Genomic DNA, 15813 nt, shown 5'->3' on the forward strand with positions numbered 1-15813 from the left:
GCACACAGACCTGTCTCTTGTCCAAATATGGTGGTAATAAAAGCAAGACAAATACGACTTTATATGCTGGAATTAAACTGATTTGACACTGGTGGTAATTAGTAAATTTGTTTCCATTCAGTGCTTAATGAATGAGGAAAGCAAATATGTTTCATAAATCTGCAAACAGAAGGACACAGTAATGAGAAGAAAACACAACTAACTCTGAGATAAAGCAGCATCCTATGTTCCTTCAGAGAGCCAGCAGGCAATAAGCATTTTGCTTTACATTCACAGCACTGAACAACTCTTCTAGCTGAATTATGATAACTAAAACCTGTTAACCAAGAGCCTTCTCAAACCTAATGACAAAGACTTCCACTGGTATCAGTGGGAACTGAATGAAGCACCACAAAAAGCATGCTCATCACATTCCTGATGATAATGCATTTCGATCTATTGCAGTGAATACATTCAGTATGACTACAGATAAAGTATAAAATGAATCTTCTGTATGTTCCTAAACAAGTCCATGTCAAAAATCAATTGAAAACCCATAAAGATTCAAAAGTATAGCATGTTAGTAATGGTTGTTAAATCCAGCACTTTACCCTTTTCCTTTGTAAAACAGCAAGATATAAAAGATGAATGCAACAACAAATGCTGTTGCATTAAACAGAGATGTGAATTAGAAGAACATCAAGATAGCACATACATCTTAGGAAAACGTACTACAGATTAAGCTTCTGAAAAACTCGTGAGATAGCAAAGAAAACCCCACCCACCGCAAGCCTCCATATGCATCTGCTATTGGAAGATTGAATCAATAAATAAGGGTTGCAGCAAACTCAGAAACTCAAGGCACGACCAGACATGCTGCCAAATCTCCTGGAAATAAAGCAGTAAACTGTGAACTTCTTTCAAGAAACTATTTCACATGAAAGAAGAAAATTTTATTGAATTTACTGGAAGTAAAAAATATTAAGACTGAAAATGAAGAGTATAAGCTCTGTAAGAACCAGTTATTAAGCAAAAAGTAACGATTCCACAATCAAGATGGGAAAGTTCTGGGAAAAAGTCAATTGTAGTTCTGCTGTGTAGCAAAATAAGCAATTACAAATAACATCAAAAAAAAGCAAAATAAGTATAGGAGGAAAGGAGATATTCAATATAAATAAAAAATTATTACGTCAAAAAATCATTTGGTTTTATTAAGGTACAATAAGAAAAATATGTGAAAAAGCTAAGGATGATAGATTGAAAATAAAAGAAACCTAATCAAAGTGGTCTAGTTGAACTATTATATGAAAATGGTCAAATTACACTAATGAAAAGCAGAATGGTCAGTAACTAATTTTTTGTCTTCATTTTGCAGGAAATATAAGCCTCATCAATATGAGAACAATGAAATAAGTAGCTTACTGATAAATGCTAAAGATGTGAAAACAGCAAATACACAGAGAGAAATATTTTCAGATTATCAGGTCATGCCAATTCAACCTAAAAATTATGGTGAAGTGATTTTGGTCTTCTTATTGCTCTTTTTTAATAATTTCTAAAATTACAGGCATTCTTGAGGAATAAAAGACTAACTATGTTTTATTAACGTTCAAAAGGGTGAAAAGGAAGACTCAGGTGATCATAGGCTGACCAGCAAGACACTGAGCTTGGCAAACAGAATAAGAAAAACACTATTGGGGTAAATTAGGAAATAATTAATTAAATTAATCCACCCAAAGGTCCTGTAAAATCTGATTTCCTTCTCTGATGGTTGCTCATCAGGATTAGCAAATCTTACTACATTCACTTCCCTGTGGCTCTGCATACAGCCTCAGCAGCGACTAGAGATCCTAGAACATAGCACTCCTGCACAGATGTCAAACAACAGCCAGTCATCACTTTTACATATTTCTTGCCATGGGCTTCTCCAGGAAAAGCAGAAAGGCACCAGTGGCCTGTTCCTGCAGTTCTGGAGCTCACCCTCCTCCTGAAGTCCCATCATGCCATGTCATTTCAAACCTGAATTACCATCTTCTCCTGTTGGCCCCTGCTTCTCACACACAGCACCCAAGTTCCCCAGCCAGATATGGCCTCAGAATGTTTGTCACCTGTGCCCCTCTGACACATGCAGATCAAGGCTTTTCTGAATATTATGATTTAGTCCAGATAAATTTGTGAGCTTACTCAGCTATTTACTTAGTAAGCTGTTGTTAGGTTCAACTTTCTCCTGAAATATCACCACATCCAAAACGTTAACCCTGTATTGCATAACTGTGGCTGACCAAATCTTTAATACTTTTTAATGCTGCAACACACATCTCTTAGTCTGGAGAAGAGGAGGCTGAGGAGAGACCTCATCGCCCTCTACAGCTACCTGAAAGGAGGTTGCAGAGAGCTGGGGATGAGTCTCTTTAACCAAGTAATAAGTGATAGAACAAGAGGTAATGGCCTCAAGTTGAGCCAGGGAAGGTTTAGACTAGATATTAGGAAGCATTTCTTTACAGAACGGGTTGTTAGGCGTTGGAATGGGCTGCCCAGGGAGGTGGTGGAGTCCCCATCCCTGGAGGTGTTCAAGAGTCAGGTCGACATAGCGCTGAGGGATCTGGTGTAGTTGGAAACTGTCAGTGCTAGGTTAACGGTTGGACTAGATGATCTTCAAGGTCCCTTCCAACCTAGATGATTCTGTGATTCAAAGTACATTTCCCCGGTTTTTACGTTTTGGCAGATATGGTATACACTGTACAGGACCCACCCACATAAACAGCCATGCAAATCTTATGTGCTCTTTTTACCATTTCATTGTTCAACATATTAATCTTCTGTTTCTTTTCAAGATTAATTAGAAATTAAATTTAAATGCTGCTGTTAAATCTCCTCCAAAAAAACAATAATGGGAATGGGCTTAAACAAACAGAAATTTCAGACAGTTCACATCTTTTGTGGCCTCTTTTCCTACAGGAATCAATTTTGGCACATGAAGTTTGCTTGAGCTGTTTTTTAGGGGGGAAGGGGGAGCAGAAGGAGAAGGTAACAAGTCAAAGGTAGCCAAAGTTTGGACTATTTTTTTACATTTTATTAGGAAAAGAAACTGCAACAACAAAATGATCCAAATTATGTAAGTGATCACATTAATGCTAAAGATACTTAAAGGAAGGAGTGTTACTAACTCAGTGGCTCACATTTTCAAAGCCAGCCTTGAATTTCCCTCCTGTGATCATGCTGTAATACTCTGGTAGAGACGTTAGTTTCCAACAAAGCCCTTCCCTTCAGCGGAAGCTTACTGTACATGGGAAAATCAGAAGCAGGATGAACACCAATGTAAGCACATGATGTCAACACATCTCTATATAAAATGCAAACTTGTTCCCATCAAATTTTGAGAGGTGAAGGTCAGATGCACAATATGCATCATTGCACCATTAAATTTTCTGACTGCACTCTTGGAATGAGGACTGAGACCCACACATCCACTTAGCATCCAAGCAGCCCTCACAAGATGAGTGCAGCCACAAGGGTGCTATAGTAACTCATGCAAGGCACCAGTGCTTCAGAGGCAGGGAAGAGAACTTCACAGACCTGACTACTGCTCCAAGTGGTACTTCTCTAGGACTTCCATATCATGGTTATCAGCCTCTGGTCAGCTGGTAGCTCCCTGCCCTGCATTTCAGTGCCCTAAAGGCACACACACAAGTAGATAAGTTCAGCAAGGACCAAACTGCTGGCAATGTAGGACAGAAACTGTATGTTTGGACTAACATTCATTGCAGAATAAAGGAGCAGCTAACTGACATGAGAACCAGGAACCCAGAGAAGGCATAAATTACCGTATTCTGCAGCAGGACATGTACTACTGCTAGCAGAGATCAAGTGTGTATACATTAAGTCATGACTTCAATTAAAGACAGGTACCTTCAGAACACTACTCATCTGATGCAATTTCTAAAGATGGCTTACACTGAAATAGCAGTGTTCTCTGCCAAAGAAGTTCCATTTACCCCTGCCATTTCTCTTTTCATCTTACCCTGAGTCAATTCCAGGGCTCCTCTGATGACACGTCATGTTAGTTCCACTAATTAAAATGGCAAGACATTAAATCAGCACAAGAAAAGGAGTAATTTTTGTGAGGTTAGTGAATTGGCTAGTGTTACTCTGCAGCCAGACTATTACCAGAACTGGTGCAAAGAAGGAGAAAACTGCATAGTGGAACAAGGCATGAGCAGGAGAGGTATAAAGCATCAGCTTTTAAAAATATTTAGGAACCCATTAGCAAGGTAGGCAAGAGAAGCAGTAGAGGGAGAAAGACCTTCCTCTTTCCACAGCAGCAGGATGATAATTTCTCTTAGATTTGCCACTAAACCACACCTTAGATTAGATCAGATCAGTCAGTGGAAGGACAGACATTGATTACCCTGCACCAAATGTTAAATGAGCAATAAAACCCAGATGGACGTTCAAAGAATATAGCACTAATTCCTGGTGCCTGTACATTCTTCCAATATGTAGCGCTCAGAGCATCTCATTAACAAGAAGCTCTCAGATTCTCCTGCTGGGAGCAGACAACAGCAAGAAGCAAACCTGTACAGTTATTTACTCCTTTATTAGAGATTCTTAAACCACTGTTAATGAATCCTTTAATTTGCTTTTCTGTTATTATGGCAAGAATTGGTAATGGTTCAAATTAACGTTCCCAAACACACATCTAATTAAGTGAAAAGGCATACTGGTACAGTCCTTCATCAGTGAGATAAGGAGCGACTGAGGCAATAAGCCACCTCAAAGCAAGTTATAATCCTCAAAGCAAGTTTAATTAACTTGCAGGAGAAAGTCACCATTATTAGAATGATCTGTATAAAAAATAATGTAAGATATGTCTAAATATATATTATCCAATTTCTTTAAAAAAAGTTGACACCCATTTCTGATAAGTAACAATATAATTTTAAAGTATGGCTGAACTAACCTAACTTGAATTTTAAAAAATAAATTACCACATCTTCCACATCTTAAGAATGAACTCCAGCTAGGGTCCTACCAGTTTATAATTTCAAGCACAAGAGGCTTGGAAAGAGGAGGATTACTTCATTTTTCCTTAAACAAACAAGTTTCTTCTGACATAATTTTTCTTGCATTGTCTGAATAAAACCATTAAGAAAAAAATATATTTAAGAAGTCACACACACAAAAAAAAGATAAAAAAGGATGGATTAAAAGGAAAATGTAACCTACTGGATTTGAGACATGCTTCTCGTTGACTCATTCTACCAAAATGGCTGGAACACTTTTAAGAATTTTTGATTTATAAAAACTAGAACTAAGTGTTTATTGCATTGTCAGGGAACAAGAATTTAAAAAGACAATGCACAATTTGCCAGGGCAATTCAGACACTGCTATATCCTTCTCGTGAGCTGGTCTTTTCCTGCCTCAGTTGACCTTTCCAAGAGAGAAAAAAAAATGCTGCAGAACATATGGCAAAGCACTTCCACATAGGAAAAGAAGGCAAGGTTGTTCTTGGGGAAATCCATGAATCTCCATGCTTACTGGCATTTCAAAATACAGAAATCATTATCATATTTGATTAGAGGTTCAGTCAGTCCACTAAATAACACATAGAAAAATATTCATCTGAATATTTTATCAGGATTTAGCAGAATAATATGAGGAAGCAGTCTCTCTTTTCCTTGAGCTTACTGAGGAGCTAATGCCCTGAGAGTAATCCTTCGCTGATGCCACTTAATTATAAAAGTAAATTCTACCCTGCCATATGGGGTTTTTTTAAGAAAACAAATAAATTCCCTAGAAGGTTTCAGATTGCAAGAGAACTCATTTATTTTTATCTGCCAGGTCATATGTGATGTTAAGAACAATGCCTGGGGCAAATTTTAAAGATACAGCTTCACAGGAACATAGATACATTGCACTGTGTCAAAAGCCAATAGTATTTATAACGTACTAACAACTGTTTTACATCCATACTAAATTTTCTCTGTAGAGTGTTTCTCATTAATCTATCTTTTTTGTTCCATTTCACATAAATGTATAATCTCATACAATTTAGCACATACCTATTAAGAAAAAAAGTTCCTTTTACATTAGATCTAGACCCAATTGACATAACACTGAAAAATCTGTCACATTCTTCAAATGCAAATTTTAAAACCCAGCAACCATAATAAGAATCATTCTTCTTCCCTTAATTCGGCTTCATAAATTGAACTGTAATCTTCATTTGTCTTCACTATGCACTTTGGGCTGTTTGATCAAAGTCAGGCAAGATAAATTTCTCCCTCTGCCTTTTCTCCTGTCTGTCCCCACCCCCTCCAGCCCACCCCCCCATTTCTCAAAGCTATCTAAATGAATTTTTCTACACGGACAATTTGTGCAAAAATGTCCCAGGCAAGCAGGGCAACTGTAGGTTGTTACTGTGATCTGGGTTAACTCATCAGTCATTTTAGAAGATATTCCTCTCCCTCTAAAGCCCTCGCCAACGGTACACATATATCTCCTTTTTCACAGCAGACTGACAGAAGACCAAATGACACTGTTTTAAAACAAAAGTATTGCAGCACTTATGCTTCAGATCCAATATATGTTCTTAAGCAGACCTGTTACACTGGAAGGTGTTAATGTTTCTCAAGTGACTCTGACACAAAGACAAGTGCAAGCCTCGTTAAACTTGAAAGTTGTGTTAGCTCCTTTTACAATTAAAACAGGAGGTATAATTGAACCTGTACTGTATAGCAATATTCAGAAACTAAAGCAGTCACTACTAAAAGGCACTGGACTTCATGGTAGGAAACACGTATGAGTGTGACCTATAAAATAAAGACAACCCCCACAGCTGAGGTACAGGATTTGTGAGGAAATTGAAAGGTGAACAATAAGATGGACTGCAGTTACTTGTTTCTACTGCATACATGACTGTGCACACTCTAGAAATAAGCCAGACTCAGTCAAAACCAAATTTCGTTAGGATCAGCAGCCTCTCTCCCTAATGGGGGTGGTGGGAGAGGGAAAGGTGTGGCAGGGCTCCAATTCTTAGGCAACTCCTCAGCACAAGGGAAATACCAGTGCCAGTGTGTATCGGATGATTAAAGTGAAGGTGTGTGCTAGTATTGGAGTAGTAACATTCATAGATCGCTGCAGTTGGTGTAAGGAAACTGAAATAAGGCTAGGAGACTCCAAATTAATAAACTCAAGACCTATAGGAGAACTGGACATTTTGCAGAACAATATAAAATATCAACCAGAGACTTCTCACAAGGACTGGAAGACAGCCTGTGGAGGCAAGTGGCAGGTGCAGATATAATTGTAAAAAACCTGGTTTTGCACAGCAATTACAGAATGCCCGCAGACATCAGAAGACCACCTTCTCTTCCCAAACTGGACAGGCAAGACTAATCTTAGCAATATAGGACTAGGACTAGTAATTACCTTCCCAGTCATTGCCTGCTATGGCAAATACAATGTCCCTTTCATATATTTAGAGATCTCCGTCTCAAAAATATTTCTGTTCTTGTTTTGTTCGCACTGGTAAAATGGGACAAAACTCATTGTTTCTTGACTAAATTATCCATGGCCGACTTAAACTGATTAGTTTTTCTGCCAACGCTACTGTGTAGTTTATACAGCTATTTCCTTTCCTAGATGTGCCTGCTGGATGGATTTATGGGCAGGTGCTCTATACATGCTCAGGCTTTGTTTTCCTGCACTACAATTCCAACCTTCTTCATTTGCCTTTTAGCAGCCCTTCCCTACATCTCTTTCTGATTTTGGTTAACCCTGTTTAAGCATATATAAACAGAATAATACACACTACAGAGCTTAAAGTCTCCCAAGGACCTTGTGCAATGATATCAATAGTTCTCTGCCACTACAGGAGACACCTTTTGAGGCATCATGGGATCATATCTGTCTTTTTATGTAGCTGCATGACACTGGCAACTCCCAACAGGAATCCAGTCTGAATCCCAGCTGGGATCTTCACTACCTTACTTATTAAGACGAAGAAGTCATGAATCTCATCAGAGACTGTAGAACTTCAAAAATAGAAGAGAATCACCTGCAGTGAATATCAGTGATGGAAAAGGGATTTAAGAATTTCCAATAGTGTCAAACTTTCACAACACTATTTTGTTTGGTTTCTAAGAGAGAAATTTGGAGGAAGAGTTCACTAACCTCCATTAAGGTGAAAAAAAAGCAGCTGCAAACTTAAGCTGAACCAGGACACAGCTCCTGGTTGTGAAAATCATTCCCCTGGTGTAGAACACCACCACCTTACCAAAGCAGAAGCCTTAGAGGTGCAAGCATCACCCCCTGGTTTTGTTTGGATGCTGGACAAGTAGTTCATAATGAGAGTACTTCTCTTGGTAGTGCATACGGAGTAATCCAAGTTTATTTGTAGCTTTGCCATGGTGCTCCACTGTACATTTCCCTCCACTACCACTCATTTGGTAGAGAAAGGAAAACCACGTTAGAGGGCTACAAATTATCACTTTCACAACTGAAGAGGAACTTTCAACTGTGCAGATCTTACTGAAATCACATTGCACAGTTATTAGTTTTTCAGTACTAAAGTATTAGTACAAGATAATAAAAAAAAATATTGGTGGAATATTCTAAGAGAAATAACTATACATCAAAAGATATTTCACCAGGGAGGAGGAATTAACAGTGCATTCTCTTCACTGTCTTTATGAGAGCACATTTGTGGCTTAGGACAAAATGAATTCTTCTAACAGCTCTTCAGATATATGAATCCTGTGAGGCAGATGTGCAAGAAACTTGTAGTAAAATTTTATCCACAGGCCATAGCACAAGTATGGTAATATTAATGCTCTGTTCAGATGGCCCCAGGTGAAAGGTAACTACAAATAGTGCGTTAAGAAAAAAAAGTCAGTGCAGCCATTTGAGACTATGAAAGGCTGCAAACACCACTCCTGCAAATGAGCAGAAAACATCATATTCACAGCAAACAGATTCATTCTACATGGTAGCAGGGACTATACACAGAAGGTGCATAATCAGTAAGATCAACACTTGCATTTTTGGGACTACAGCATCCCAACAACAGGTTGCTAGTCTCTGAATCTATGACTCCATGACATACAGTGACTTTCACCATATAGTCTGGCACAATGCTTCAAGAAGAGAAAAATGTGTAGTGAAAAGGACATACTAATATCAACAATATGTACAATTAGAGAAACCCACTGGCAAGTGCAGTCATTTTAAAGTGAGGTTTCCATGGCCAAACACAACAGTGCTGTGGAAAAGCTTGGAATTTAGAATGGAAATGCAAAATAAGGAAAGGAAAAATCCAGTAAATTCTATGAACGAATAACAGCTAGCTATACTGGACTGTGGAAAACAAAGATTTTTGTTAGGATTTTAAAAATACTGAATATTTTTAAATTTTGCAATTTTAGACATAACTAGATATATGAAACTCTGAAGCAACATTAGCTTATAGAGAATCCAAATGAATCCTATTGCTTTTACTGTATTGGGTGTTTTGGAAAAGGCAGAATTGGCAGCTGGCATTTTTTCGTAGTCACTGACTATTCAACAAAGTCATCGAAAGCTTTTCCCATAGTAATTCAAAAGGCTTCATCGAACACACGTGTTTAAATGAGCATATCCTTTGCTGAGAATTGGAGCCCAGATGAACAGTACAGAGGAAAAAAATAAATGAGAGGAGGGAAAAAAAATATATTCTTTTCATCAGTTATTGAGATCTATACAGTGTGCATTGATCCAACACACAATTCCATAGGACTGAGGTGGGGCTCAGACAGCTCTGATTTACGCTGCCTGTCTTTACAGAACAGCGCCAGTTGACAGCCTCATGCCTCATTTCATTTGGCAGCTTACAGAATAGAAAAATCAACATGAGTGCACAGAATATCCCACTTCAGGTGGGCCAGACACACACACATATATAGATCTCTCCACACTCAGAAAGTTTTGCTCCTGTAGATAAGCAACTTCCATTGGCACACAGGAAAAATATTGTCTCACCATGCATTTTATGAATTTTTATTCTGAACCTCATTTTCAACTAAGAAACAAATTGGGAAACATTCTATTCCAATGCTAAATCTAGCAGAAAAAAGAAGTGACTAGAACTTTCTTAATTCAAGAGTAAAATATATTCAGAAGGCAGATTTAAATAATAAATTTAGATGGTTACAATTTTTTGCCAACCAAAACGTTTTACTATACTTCATATGCTAAAAGAAGAAAAAATAGTGTTCAAGGACTGTCACTGCTTCAAAGTTGACACCTACGACAGTGTCACTGTTGATCACAGCTTGGAAAGTACTGTCCTGCTGTGCAAAAACTATGATTATCATCGACTTTACCACTAATTCAGCAGTCTTTAACAGATCATTCCTGGCATTGTACTGAATAATTAATAGAATCATCCAAGCACAAAGAACCATACTGTGTAGCCAAATTTGGGATCATCTTAGGTCTTATCCTATGGTCACTTTTGTCACATTGTCATACAGCATCTACCTGTTCTACTGTATGCATCCAAAGTTTGAGTACTCCAGGACAGCCCTCTTAAATGAGAATAGTGTAAGGTATTAGGATCCTTGATACCAGGCAGTCCATCTTTTTAACTTTGGTCAGGAATAAGATAAATAAACATGCATAATGCTCAATTTAGTGGGTCTGGAAGGCAGGGAAGTCACGTGAGAACAATCTGATGCTAAAATTTGCCTCAATATTACTTATCACCAAAGAAGAAAATCCAATCTGATGCAACATGAAAAAAAAAGTAGATTTCTCACCTTGCTCCAGCAATAAGCTCTTTTTGTCCTGGGTCAAACGTTAACTGTGAGAAGTCCACAGCATCTTCAGCTCTGAACACATGTAACCAAGGGGCAATTTCTAAAAACAATCAAGAAATACAACTGTTACTGTAAATGTCATAGTTGTAGTATATCAGGTAGCCAACATTACATTTGCAGATACTGTGGGGCTGCAAGTTTTCTCAGTATGGTCCTCTAAGGAAACATAGGAGACTTTTACCATCATACCACGTAATTTACACTACAGGCCTGTAAAATATATAGAGCAGTCACTCAATACACACTTGAACCAAGTATTCAAATTTTGGTCTGATTTATAAGCCAGATGAGGTTTTCCTCCTTAGGTAAAGCAGAAAACATCATAGTACAACTGGAATTCACTGCTACATACTCAAGTGAAGTCACATTAATTTTCCATACATCAGAAGCAGCTGAGGACTAGGGGCTTGGGTTTTTGCTTTGTTCTTTAAAAAAAGATCTGATCAAGTGGAAAACAATGAGAAAAACAAGCAAATCTGACTTTTCATCATTTTCACCATAAAAGGGTTGAGACATAAGGGATGAAAAAGGAAAAATGCTTGACATTCAGGTGAACTTTTTGGGGTTTTAACCTGCCTTTCTCTGATGAATTTAGTGCTACATAAAACAGGGCAGAAAAGTGGATGAGTTGCTGAAAATCAGCAAGGAGTATTACTTGTATTCAGAATATTAATTTATTCCTACTTTCAAAGTTAAACACACATAAATAACTGCACACCAAATCCTTATGTATTTGCATTATTAGTAGTTACTTTTGCATTCATACCACTAGCTGGATACACAACAGTATGGCTAATACAACACTAACATTGTTCTAGGAACACAGCAAAATTTTTCTTTTTTTTTTTAAAGAGACACACAAAATACCTGAAATTGCTATAACGATATAAATGGTTCTTTAAAAAACATGCAGTTGTACAAAAGCCTCATCCTCTGTAGTTTCTCTCCCAGTTCTCAGGATATTGAAGCATTTTTCTTGTTTTATCTTTTTTTAACGTAGTCACAAAGCAGTGGTCCAGAACGAATGTGAAAGGTGGAGAGGGCTATGTAGGTATGGCCCAATAGGCTATGGAACTGTCTATTTGAAGACTACAGATGTGAAACTGACAATAAAAAGACCAAAGGTGACCACATGGTTGTGACTATTTAGAATACAGAGTCAACACCAACCCCCCTGAGAGTGCCGTGGCAGTCTAATTTTTGATACTGGTATCACCAGTTACAGCTCAGGTTGCAAACACCCATCTAAGCTCCTTTCTCTGCTCATAAGCATATCCTTCCTTTTGTAAGTGTCTGGGTTGAAATAATCCATGTCTGGTGCCTGTTTCAGGATGATTTGTTCCTAATTTAAATATTAAAGTTTTAGCACAAGTAGGTCATCCATTCCTAAGGAGAGCGCCCAGGGGAAAAATGTTATTCTGTGTCAAAACGTGTTCAGCCATTGCAGAGAACCATTAAACGCGCTGTGCAGAAGCTGTAGCATCATATACTCTGGAAAAACAGATGGAACCATGCAGTAGAATCACTTGGGTGTCAGAAAACTAACTTCTGCATTTTTAATGACAGCCTGTATGCATCTGGGAAATTTCCGGCCTGTAATGTCAGCCTGTACATGTTCTGCAGAGCTTGTAGCTAAATTCACTGTTGATTCCATCTGCACTGGATAGGTTCTCAAATCAGGGTCTGAACATTGGGTGGGAAAAGGGGATGGGGCCACACATTAGATAACTATGATTACTACTGCCATCAGCTACTACTGCAGATGCTGTGCACAGAACCTACCAGGTTTCCATAGAAGGAAAAAAAATACACACACATACATATATATATATATATATATATGTTATAGGCCTGTGTAGCCTTATACCTACCTTATTTACCTATTTATATATATGACCACACAGGCAAGTCCAAAGGAGGCACTTCTTAACCTTTTTGTACTTGATTTGGCAACCTTCAACTTTCAGTCATGCATTTTGTATAAAACAATCAATTGCAAAGTTCCAAAAAGTTGAGAAATTAGGTAGGACAGGAAGATAAGGAAATCCAGAAGCAAGTCTTGAAGAATCTCACTTACTGGAAAAAAAGCACACCCACACCCCCACCCCCAAAAAAAAGAAGAAGAAAAATAAAGCTAAATAAAATCATGTTTATCAGTTTATCAGCCAATGCATCTAAAATATCCGTAAATTCCCACAGGCATTTCCCACATGGACACAGAATACAGACATGATCTTCACAGAACAAATCCACACATACACATTCACACATACTCTCCCAACCAGAAACAGCTCTCAGTTTTGAGAGATGCAGAGAAGCTACTTTTCCTTGTATCAAGCACTGTGACTAGGACAGAAATGCATGCAAAACCATTTTATAACGTACTACAAATATCCTATGGGAAAAAAACCCAGGGCTTTAAAGACAGAACAGAGTACCCAGGCTGAAAGGCCAACCAAGCCAGTGGGCAGAGGACTCAAGAGGGGCTGGAAGGACAACCCAGAGCATGAGTTTAGTGCCTTGGCTGCTACATTCCCCTTCCACGTGGTTGCGTAAGTCATGGGAATTGCTGCCTCACACATATGAGGCATTTGCACTCTTCAAGATGGCAGCCATGGGCTCTCTGGGCTCTCTCTGCCTGTGCTCGTGCCCAGAAGTTTCTGCCTCTGAGGTATAATCTTGCAGAATCACACACAAGTCTACTCCTAAACTGCCAAAGTAAAACTCGGGCTATCAGTGTATTAACATTCAAATTTGTATTGCTGTGAGCAAATATACAGAGCTGAAAATGCCATTGGGTCAGCAGCAGATCTTCACACAGGTGAAGCCAGACCCCCTGTTCAAATAGCAGACTCTGAAAGAGAGACAAGGTAAGCAGCTGGGAATGGGATTACTTTAGCTCCACATTGGTAAGACAAAACCCTTGGTCTGTAAAATAAGGAAAGCATAGCTCCCCATAGCATTGGTAGGCCGGGGACAGTACACCAAGGTATTGCGATGCCAGAATGCTACAGGGAAGACTGAGATTCAAGGGTACAATTCTCTTCCACTTGTCCTGCTGTCTCAGCAAGGCACAATAAAGCTTCAAGGTACAGCAAGCAGGTGATTGAGACTATTACCAGATTTGGAGCAAGGTGGCAGGGGCCAGGCAGGGCAAGGCAAGCTCAGGCTAGAGAACAAGAAGGGAATGAGGACTTGCTAAGAAATCTCTCTGAAATCTGATTCCCCTCTGTCCCTCCAAAATATAAATTATTTTATCCTGTCTTTGTTGCATTCAGTAGTGTTCTTGCTTGAGGGAATAAGGTCAGGAAGAGCAAATGGCAGCTAGAGCTGGTTTTTTTCAGCAAACACTCTGAAACTGTATCTCATGTGTGTCACAGTGGCATCACATGTCACCTAGGAATAAGCCTTTATGGGACAAAGCTACAACTTTGTGATACTTCTGTAAGGAAAAACAGAAAAAAAAACACCACCAAAAAAAGTATCAAACAAAAAAGACAATCAAACAAAACCCATGTAAACTGTAAAAGTAAAAGCTTATTGGTGAAGTGCTGCACTGAGTGACACTACATAAAATTTATGTAACTAAATCAAGAAAATAATTAAATTTATTTTCATCTAAACAGCAAAATCTAGCTGAAAAGCCTTAGGTGAAACAAGACCTTTTAGTTCTATTATGAGTTATCTCCTTACAGTCAAAAATGCATAACAAGCTATTAAAGGTCTATAAATTATTTTTCTTCTAATTAAAAACTCATGATAAAGTAATAAGCAATAATAATTTCACTTTATTAATGGTTTTCACGTAGATGCAACATGACAAACTTTACAAAATAACACAGCTATAGATTTTGTATACTACAACAGGAGCATAAATAAATTTTAAGTTAATTAAGCTGGCCTGCTGACACATAACCTAACCATACTGTCTGCTGATCACAGGTGACAAACAGCAACACCCCTCCCCTTTCGAATTCTAACCTTCCCTTTCCTGGCATTCTTCTCCCTTTCTTCTGCCCTCAGTTCATGTGCAGCACAGTAAAATACCTAGCCCTTTAGTGACTTCTCTCTTTTTACTCCTGATACCAAAAACACTTATTCAGACACACCTTCAACCTGGATTTTTTTTTGCCCTTTAAAACTAAATATGCATGTTTACCGTTCCACAGACATCAGTCTCAGACTTAAAGCTGTCCACGGAAAACTGTATCACAGTATACATTCACTCATGACGACAGCTGATCTCCAACACACACTGGGTCCTTTAGGTACATTCAAGACATCCTTAGTAAAAAAAGACTTTTTTTTTTTTTTTAATTGCTATTACAGGACTGAAATCTGCAGGCCTTATAACTCAAAAACATTCCCAAAAAGAAAGCACGCTTTCCCATAGAACTAAAAGACAGATATTGAAAAAGCTGAATTCTGAGAAAGCTAGAGCTCTCTTTCACATGCTGTGAATCACATGCTGTGTGTTTTCCTGGGGGTTTCAGGTTTTGTTTGGTGTTTGGGGTTTTTTTTAATAGCTTAGATTTAATAGGAAACAAAGTTTGCCATGGCTCATAAACCTATGGCAAAGCAAACATACCGGAGCCCCCTCAGCTGCTAGGAAAGGTCAAGGGAGTCTCCTAAACAGCTTTAAAGACAAAAGAGGTTAACAATCAAAGCTGGGCAGGAGGACATCAGATACTCATACAAAAAATGAAAGTCCAGAAATCTGTCTCAGTTTTATTTTAAAGTTAGTAACTGCCCAACAGGCCAAAGCTTGTTTGGTTTACATTGTCCAAGGACTTGCCAAGGGCTGAGCTCTACTGTTTTTTGCAAATGAAATAGTGAAGTTCTCCCTAATCTAAGTTTCATTATTCAGCAATTCAAAGTAGAGCTACAGTAAACAGTAAAATAAATTGAGAAATTACTAATAAAGAATAGAGTGGTATGTTTAGAATTGAATCCAGGAGTCATCTTCAATGGTAAATA

The 15813-nt window shown here is 38.3% G+C and overlaps 1 protein-coding gene across 4 annotated transcripts in view; it reads right to left on the bottom strand.

The window, feature by feature from the left end:
- The window catches only part of SEMA5A (semaphorin 5A), a 353854-nt gene that overhangs the window by 208509 nt on the left and 129532 nt on the right, over positions 1-15813 (bottom strand). For all 4 annotated transcript variants that reach the window (XM_074825752.1, XM_074825742.1, XM_074825761.1 and 1 more), the window contains one exon: positions 10777-10876. In XM_074825752.1, the coding sequence (XP_074681853.1) occupies positions 10777-10876 (100 nt within the window). The remainder of the gene's footprint in view (positions 1-10776; positions 10877-15813) is intronic.

This window comes from Strix aluco, chromosome 1 (genome assembly GCF_031877795.1).
Source record: "Strix aluco isolate bStrAlu1 chromosome 1, bStrAlu1.hap1, whole genome shotgun sequence".
NCBI lineage: Eukaryota > Metazoa > Chordata > Aves > Strigiformes > Strigidae > Strix > Strix aluco.